This window comes from Pyxicephalus adspersus, chromosome 10 (genome assembly GCF_032062135.1).
Source record: "Pyxicephalus adspersus chromosome 10, UCB_Pads_2.0, whole genome shotgun sequence".
In the NCBI taxonomy this organism is placed as follows: Eukaryota; Metazoa; Chordata; class Amphibia; order Anura; family Pyxicephalidae; genus Pyxicephalus; species Pyxicephalus adspersus.
This window is the reverse complement of record NC_092867.1, coordinates 30215370-30224730: the sequence shown is the minus strand read 5'-3', so window position 1 is coordinate 30224730 and position 9361 is coordinate 30215370. Positions and strand designations below refer to the sequence as shown.

At 36.2% G+C, this 9361-nt stretch overlaps 1 protein-coding gene across 3 annotated transcripts in view; it reads right to left on the bottom strand.

The window, feature by feature from the left end:
* Nucleotides 1-3660: 3660 nt before the first annotated feature.
* Nucleotides 3661-9361, bottom strand: part of TNKS2 (tankyrase 2) — a 30941-nt gene continuing 25240 nt past the window's right edge. For all 3 annotated transcript variants that reach the window (XM_072425206.1, XM_072425207.1, XM_072425208.1), the window contains exons 24-27: nucleotides 9226-9331; nucleotides 8744-8930; nucleotides 8026-8182; nucleotides 3661-6691 (exon numbers count right to left, since the gene is read on the bottom strand). In XM_072425206.1, the coding sequence (XP_072281307.1) occupies nucleotides 6629-6691; nucleotides 8026-8182; nucleotides 8744-8930; nucleotides 9226-9331 (513 nt within the window). In that variant the 3' untranslated portion in view covers nucleotides 3661-6628. The remainder of the gene's footprint in view (nucleotides 6692-8025; nucleotides 8183-8743; nucleotides 8931-9225; nucleotides 9332-9361) is intronic.

Below are 9361 nucleotides of genomic sequence, written 5' to 3'. Positions count from 1 at the left end.
CTGACTTACAAACAAAAAAAATGTGTTCAAATAAATCAGTGATCAATTTTACAAAGCAATATATATATATAAATCAATCAAACACCATGTTGCACAGGTATAATATTAATATATTAATTTGTACCAGTAATGATTATTTCTATTATTCTGTTTACTGCACTTTTTTCTCTTTTAAAAAATAAAATAAAGAAAGCAATGTTCACAAACCAAAAGCATTAACTTAGCTGTACTCTGCAGAAACATTGCCTAATTAATTATACCTACAGATTTAAATTTTAATTGAACTTTCCGTTTTATTGAACTAAGTTCATTACAAGGTACATCAAAGAAAACATGTTCAAAGTCTTACAGCTTGTCTTCTTTAACAAAACGTAAAGCTTGTCACCTGCTAGAAAATGGTACAGAAAGACATTTGCATTGTTTCAAAGCAGAGCTCTTTCTACAGAAGTTTTTGACACCCCTCGTGCTTAGCAAGGTGCATATAGCTTATCCTTCTTGGAGATCGGAGAGCACTAACTCTGAATGGCCAACAATGGGCATATTGGATCTATGCTATGTTTCTATACAGAGATCAAGGGTCCTTCCCTTCAAGATACTGGAAAAAGATAGGCGTTTCTACGGTGTTTTCTAATGAAATGATTTGTATGACCTTAAACACCTTTCATTTTAATAAAACGCAATCTGTTTAGCTTTAGCTCAAATTTTAGTTGGGTTTTAGGTGGCATTGTCTGGGGAGAAAATTGGATCAGTTTTAATAATTCTAACTAGACAATTCATTAATCAGGAGGGCCTGAAGAACACAGCCAGATTTACCTATAAACAGAGATGTGGTGCAAATTCTACTATATCTAATAGAACCTTAAGCTCTGCTATTTGTGACCAATTAAACTTTGTCTAAGGTTGTTCATGGATCAATTGGATTAACATTCTCTACAATGAGTTGGACTGCAGAAACTGAAATTATAAAAATACACACCCCCACTCTAAAGAGATATATATATAGTCTATTTTGTAGACCCCACATCCGCTGCCCAAATGGCATTGACCTGTCAAGCCATGGAACTTAGATCTTAAGGGGCATCCATAAATTTGATTTGTTTTTCAGGATGTCCCACAGATGTTTGATCAAGTTAAGAAAAACATTGTTAACCAGAATCCATAACCAGAATGGTTATGATGGTAAGAATAAAAAACAGACTACAATTCTTATTTTGTGCCGCTAATGATAGACATTTCAGTCTGAATAATATTCAGCAACATCATGTGGATTGATACAAAGGTACTTACATAGCACATCACCCCTTTTTGGCAAGTCCTTAATATAACCTATGGTAGATAACACCCAGGCACTAAAGCTCATGTGAAAACATTAAAGATCACCTATGGATGGCTGTTGTGATTTCTGTTAAAAAAAAAAAAAAATGTGCTAAAGTACATATTGAACAGGTCTGGTTGCTAAGGGTCACAAATTCCATTTTAGTAAATCATACCTTTTTCTTTTAACAAGGACAGAACACTGTATGTGCCTTGTACTCATTCAAGACATTTCTCTTTCTGCTGCAATCAAGGATTTTTTTTATTACATGAGAATTTAAGAAGTGATTTAGACCTGCTTCAAAATGATAACTTTCATGGCCATTTATTTAATTGTGGAAAAAGAACAAGTGATTTTTGATGATGAGTGAAAAATAGATTATAGACTTCATTGGCACTTATGATAACATTACCTTCCATTCTATAATGAAGTCTGAAAAATGATGTATGGTGCTGGCTTTTAAAGATACATTTTTAATGCAGAACCTCGATTGGGACCAATACTTAAGCTACGTACACACTTCCAATTATTATCGTTGGAAAACGAACGACGAACGATCCTGCACGATATCTACGAACGATCGTATAGCACCGATCCTGCACATAGAGTTAACGACACGATCGTTAGTAGATATTGTACACACAATAGATACGATCGTTTGAGCGATAGAGGAACTATGTGCACGACAGGAAAGTGAACGAACGTTCGTTCATTACGCATGCTCAGGCCATGGACGATCAACGAACGACCGTACACACGAACGATGTTCAACGATCGTCGTCCAATCCGATCCGCCGGTCCGGTCGTTCGTTTCCAACGACTTTCCTCGTTCGTCGGCGTCGTTGGTTACTTTTTTACGAACCATTTTTTGCCCAATCGATCGTTCGTTTTGAACGATAAAAATTGGAAGTGTGTACGCACCTTTAGTTTGGCTATCAATATATCTTAGGGAAACAAAACCCCTTAAAGTGTTTCTAAGCCAAAGTAGCGATGACCTGTTCTATTCCAAACACCCTAATGTTTAATTTGTTTTGGGTTTGAATGGTTCAGTTCTTGCCCAGGCAACCACAAGCTCATGGGAATGTTCCCACGGTTTACCTTAATAATGAATTTCCAACACTCTACCCCTCATCTTGACATATGAGCTTTCAATGGCAACTACACATGACAGTCTCAGCACACACAGCACAGACATGGTTCACTTTTGTGAGACCTACCTAAAGAGAGCCACATAGCCAGCGCTGGAGTATATGAATGGAAAGACAAAATGTCTACAAACTGGTGTTTAGTTTACATTACAAAGAAAGAAAAATAGTGACCTACCACTGCTGATCTTTCCAGAAAATGCTACTTACCTAGCATGACATGCCGATGCTTGTAATAACCATACAGATCACACACTAAAAACTTTACCTGCTGCACACTTCTTTTGGGTGATTCACACAGCAATTGCCAGGCATTTTACTTTTCCAGGAACTTAGTAATGTCACCCAACATAGCGATGGGATTTTTTACTAGCATCTTAGAATGGGTTTCTATCCTCTTGCTGGTCATTCTACATAATTTCCCTACTGTCCTATTCGTAATCTCTAACATTTTAAAAGTCTATTCTTAAATTTCAGCCTATACAGCTGTCACACTGGAAGCAGACATTTAAAATTCACACAGGATCTTTAAGTAAAATTAAACCTGCATAACATGTCAAACTTGGGGCTCCAGAATTTGCATATAGGTAATAAACATTTGTGATAGTCTAAAAGCTAACGCATTGTCTTGTGCACAATTTGTTAGTCCTTTTTTATTCCACCAAAAACAGTCACCGATGTGGTATACATAGATATGCATGAAACCTTTGTCATGGTAGCACAGGTAGCAGAATGTATTTTAAACTGAGCATTATAGATGCCATACATGTCTCAGTAGACATATTGCAGAAAACATGATGGAAAATTACTTCCAAACCAATGGCCCTCATGCAGAGGCATAGTGAACACTTTGTAGGTCACCATCATTTTTAGGTTTTTTACATATTTCCTTTAAACACTATGTGCCTAAAAGGTTGAAAGTACCCAGTGAGACACTCCCCAGTCTGAGGGAGGGTGGGCATGAAGCCTCAAAACACCAGGATATAACTACAATTAATTACACAGGGTGCTCTGCTGAAAGACAAATATTTGGACATTTTGGAATGATCGTGTGTGTGTGACAAAGCTGCCGAAATACAGCCAAGAAATTACATTATGGCACAGAAGAAAGCCTCTTTGCACAATGTTGTGTCAGCACAAAAACAAATTAATTACAGAATTTGTATTATTAAAACGAAAAAGTAGAAACTGGAAACCAGCTTTTAACATCACAAAAGTTTAATAGAGCAGGCAGGCACAACTGTAAAAACTCTTCGCAACCTCTTCTATGGTTTTTACAATAAAAGAAGTTATTTTTCAACATCACAATTTGCAACAATTTGACAAATGCACAAATCTGTAATACTGAGCACAGGAAAGCACATAACAGTAATCCAATGCTACAGACTAACAGCAAAGCAAATTGTATACAGTATATATATATCTAGAGTTCATCAGCTGAAACATCCACCAAGTTATGTAATGTTCTCCACATATGAATGACAGTCCTAAAAAAGAATAGCGATATTGTATCTTTTAGCGGAGAGAAAGCTTTATGAGTTATTTTAGGACAATGTGGTCCTGAGAAAAAAAAAATTGCCCCCTTCCTCTTCCAAATAATCTATCACCAATGGGGATACCCCAAAGACAACGGATTCAATAAATCGATTTGCTCCCTGCAGAAAGGGGCTTAAAGCTATGTCAGATGATTGTTGCCCCGTGTGTACAGCAGTTCCCAGAGTTACTCATCTGTCACTGGAAGTGATATTTGAAAGAAAAAAAAATAATGGTATGGTGATTTGATGTCTGTACAGACTTTAAAATGTTTACAGGGATTCAGGATGTCCTTAAATTTCCTTCCCAAACACAGACCCTAAAAGCTCTATAGAGTGTTAAAGATACAGTAATATACAAAATGCCATTTACCAAAAAACAAATCTGTCATTTTTATGTTCATTGGGAAAATACGACTATTATGGCAAAGAAAATCCTTACCTACTGCATACAATTCTTAAGAATACAATGTTGGTCAAATATAGTATTCAAGGACTGTAGCATCATTTCATTTCCCTTTGGTGAAGCTGCAGGACTGTCTGAAGGTGGATTAAGATGCCCATTACAGACCTCTATGTATAAACCACAAAAACACTGCAGAAGACAATCTCTTAACATCATATGTAAATGATTAACCCCCCCAGCGGTATTCCCGAGTGTGACTCGGGGTGGATTTTTCATTTCAAAAAGCGCTAATCCTGAGTCACACTCGGGGGGTTGCCAAAAACAAAAAAAAAAAAAAAAAACACCTTGTTCCTTTGGAGTCCCCTGGCATCCTGCTCCTCCATGCAGGTCCTGGGGACACGTCCTTCTCCTCCGATCTTCAGCCGGATACTGCAGAGGCGTTCACCAGGGTTTCCTGGTGACGTCAGTGCGGGCGGATTATTCAAGCACCCTTGTTTTAACAGATTTTTTAAAGGTAACTATATTTATTGTTTCCTTACAAGAAATTTGTGCACTTGTCACATAGGTGACAACGAAAGGTAGTTTCTATGCATGCTGAGAAAAAAGTCGAAATATTTTCACCAAAACACTTTAATTACTGTTCAAAGCTACATAGCTATGTGGAATATGGAAGGTCTCAAAGAACAAAAATAAACATTAACCATTAAACAATTGGACGTTGACTATACAATCCGAAAAGGTTTATTCACATAAAACCACTATAGAGAAAAAAAGTTCCAGTTAGAAAACCAGAATCCTGTTACTGAATGTAAAAAATTCCACTTGTTTGGCCACAATTTGTTAAATGTTGATGACATTTTCCTATATACTGGCAATGAAAGCCTAGTGTCAGTGTCATCACTATCCCCCCTCAACCCGCCTCCAAATATTTCATAGCCATTTGATCAAATCATAACAAATACACTTGTAAACTGCTATATTATTCATAACATCCTAAAGATGTCTCATAACAATGAATAAATCTACTTGGTAGATTTCAGGTTTTTGGGTACAAAGGTTCCCCCGTGTCCCAGCTTTGCTATGGGGAAAAAAAAAAAAAAAAAAGCACATGAAGGCCAAGGTGTACTACACTTCCTATGAGATTCACTTTCACAAATACTTGCTCCTTAGGGGCAGAAATCTAGTGGGGGTCTCTTGCTTCCCCCCCAATAATCTTCCTACTGCTTGATTAGTAATCTGTTTCCAGTCTAGGTCTCAATTGTTTGAAGTTTTAAAGGGCTATCGTTGTAAGAATCACAGAAAATGGCCCCAAAAGGACAAATTAAAACCGCCTAATTAAATGTTCCTGGTTGTAGAAGAACATAGCTCCATTTCTGAAAGACCCTAATAAAAACTTTTACATTTATTTGTAAATAACACTGGTAACCAAATACTTGGTAACCACAGGATATCGGACTGTGATGCACTGTTAAGAACAGAAATGTTATCTTAAGTAGTTAATATTTAGGAAGCTGAACAAAAAAGAAAAATGCAATCTGTCCTTCATGTACCTGAAGCAAGTTAAAAACTCATCCATATTCTACCCTTGTGGTGCAAGGAAAAATTGAGAACATTATTGTCAGGGCCAAATCGTATCCGAGTTCGGCCTTATATCAGATACACAATGGCCAGTATGTGGTACACAAAGAGTATCTGAAAGCTTCAATCTCATAAAATTACATACACATTTTTCTCCTTTGTACAATGTTGCCATTTTAAAAGTCTATATTACAAAGAAATGTAAATAAATACCAGGCCAATACAAAAGCTCTTATTTACAGTTTTACAAACTAACTGTATTCAGTGTAAATATTGTGTTTTAAAAGACACAATTTCAGTAATGTGAGTTTGCTAATTTCTTCTCTTTACAGGATTTATAATGAATGCAGTTAGATGCTTAAACATGATGTATTAAAAAAAAAAAAAAAAAAAATTTAAAATTCAAGTTAACGCAATATGTTTCTTTGTGTAGAGTTAAATATAGACAAACCCATTTTTATATCAAGAATGGTGTCTGTTAAAGTGCTGATAAAGTATTTTGTGAATGTTCAGGAAATACACTAAACATTTTAAAGCTTTAGTCTCTGAAAATATCACAATGTATTCACATTGCTTATCAAAGTCTCTCCAATTAGTCATCACAGAGATGTAGGTTCCACATATTAAGTCCGTGTGCTTCAAGGCTGTGTGCTTATCCTTCTGCAGCAGTGTCTGGCTTCACTATCTGATACGTTATAAGGTATTCCGGGTATGCCTATAGAAACATTGGAGATGTACATTGTTAGTCAACTTATTAAAGTCTACTAAAAAAAAAATAGTTGAAAATGCTCAGTAGTAAAGAAAGGGTCCTTGGTGGGATAAAAGAGAACTTTTGTTCGCCCACAGCTTTCATTGGTTCCTCCTGCTGACATTACAAAATTCAAAAGTAACATGCAGGTCATCAAGTGTATTTTGCAGCAAACTTCAGAGACCACTATAAATCAAAGTAAGCAGGAAAGGATTATTTAAAACACTATTCAAAGGTTAACAGGTGAACAAGTATTCACCTGTTATGTAGGAAAGGAATGGTCACTTCAAGCAACCAAACAATTTTAACAAAAATATATGTTACACAAAGCCCATATACATGTCAAACTATATAATACTGTTAATAAAAAAAATGGCATGACTAATTCTGCACATTTTAAAAAGGCACTAGACGAATATAAGTTTCATGTAGGGGATCGTTGGGGGGGGGGGGGGGGGGGGGGTTCTCTTTATGCTCCACTATTTCCTGTCCCTGTGAGAAAAATGAACACGTGCTTTCTTGAGATGTGAAATGTTTATGGCGAATATATTTAATTAAAGGGTAAAATAGGTGAATAAAGATGTTAGGGGTTTTGATTTTAGGAGCTCACTTTAAAGGAATATTGGATTTTTTGAAAATATTTGCAGTATTTTAAAGTGAGCTGTTGCTTAAACTCCTATCTCAATATGCTGAGCTCCTGAAAGCTGTCCTCCTCTTTCCTATGAGAAGTACTGGTGATCTTTGTCAGTAATTTATAAATTGGCTTTGGATTGTTTTGTGACTGTGCATATGATTGTGATGTTTGTGTATATGATTTTAGATCCTAATACGGCTCCTAATGAAGTGGACTTTGTCTACAAAACGCATCGAGAAACAATTGAGAACAGTGTTTGGAATCACTTTATTTCCTGTATTCAAGGTTTTTTTAATCTTTTTTGTGGGTATTAAAATATTGTCCTATTTACAGACTAATGGAGTAATAAATCGATTGTTAACTAGTGCCTTGAAGATCCCCCTTTTTCTTTTTGTCTCATTCTGTATTGTATATTGGGATGCAGAACTTTTATGAAGTATGCAATCACCTTACTTCAGAACAAACATTTTGACAAAAATGATGTGAATGTCAATAGGGCAACTTTGGCTCTTTTCTTCTTGCATACTCACACATCTGAAAAATCACTGTAGCACACGGCAGTAAAACAGTAAAAGCAGAATTCAAAATAGGCAAAAAAGGAATCTTAACATTTAAGGCAAAGGAAACCATGCAAGTTGTGAAAATAAAATAAAAGTATCTTAAATACCTGCTCTCCACGGTAGATGACATATTCTGCTAGAGCAAGTCCATTAACACTAGGCCGCCCAGTTACCGAATGATGACCTGGAGGGGAGTGTGCCATCTTCATAGCACTAAACTGCAAGAACGATTTCCCCAATGTCACTCGACAAAACAGTAGCTGCCTGTAGCAGAAGAATGAATAAACTGTTGATTGTGAACAAAAAGCATCAAGTAATAAATACTAAAACTAAAAAGCATGCAAAAGTTAGTCATGTCCTGTTCAGAAAGCATCTTTACAGGAGACAAATTATGCTACATAATATTGTCAATTCTTTGTTTATATATTTCAAGTCTTGGTCTTGCAAGTTTTAAGAAAAACACAAGAAGACTGCCATCTGCTGGTAAAACGTACACCCCATCTCTTTCACTGATCTCCACTCATTCCAAATAAAAGTGTATACTATGTAGTAGAGATTTCCATATGTAATAGAGATCACGGCTCACACAGATGCAGATTTTTGTAACGAAAACAGCCATTGGTCCCAGGAAGAGGTAATAAACAGCAAATGGAAACCATGATCAATAAAGGTCATCCTGTCTAGTCTGGCAGTTTTACTTTTTGACAGCTTTCTGCAGTGCTTTCTAGATATAAACAAATCATTTTTACCTGAAATGTGGGTTACTTTTTAGAAGCATTAGGGAATACTTTTTGATATTTCTGAGTTAACAGCAAACATTCATACCTGTGGCAAATGTAACAAGATCGGTCTTTGTGCACTGGGCAGCCTGTTCCGCCTCCTATGCCATAGACATATTGGTTGCTTTTTGAAGAGTTTTCAGCAAAGTATATACCAGCTCCAAACATTCCACCAATGTATGCATGCCTTTCATCAAACCCTTTGTGAATTATTGCATTAACAAATGGAGAACCTGTGACGAAAAAAAAAAAGTGAATTATCCACATACAACAGGCAATACCACATTCTGTTAAATGGTACGAAAACTATCCGTGATGGTATGAAAACTATTGCAGTATCTGACTTTCACTACAGGGCCAATATTTTAAATGTCCAAAAAGGATAAAACGGAAGCAGCCAATCACTGCTGTCTGCAGAAATTCAAGTGAATGAACTTTTATTCTGGCACTGTAGTATGCTCTCTGTTTAAACAGAAGTAAAGTGCTATATGTGAAGTCCTTGCCCTCAAGCCATATTTTGAGGCTTACCATGAAATAGCATCCTTTCATTGGCATGATTATGGTTTTCCTCTGTAACTTCTTTTCGCCGGTGTGTATATCTTTCCCAGAGTTTCTTATTGCACACCTTTTGAATCTGTAGCAACATTGAAATGTATTATTAGGT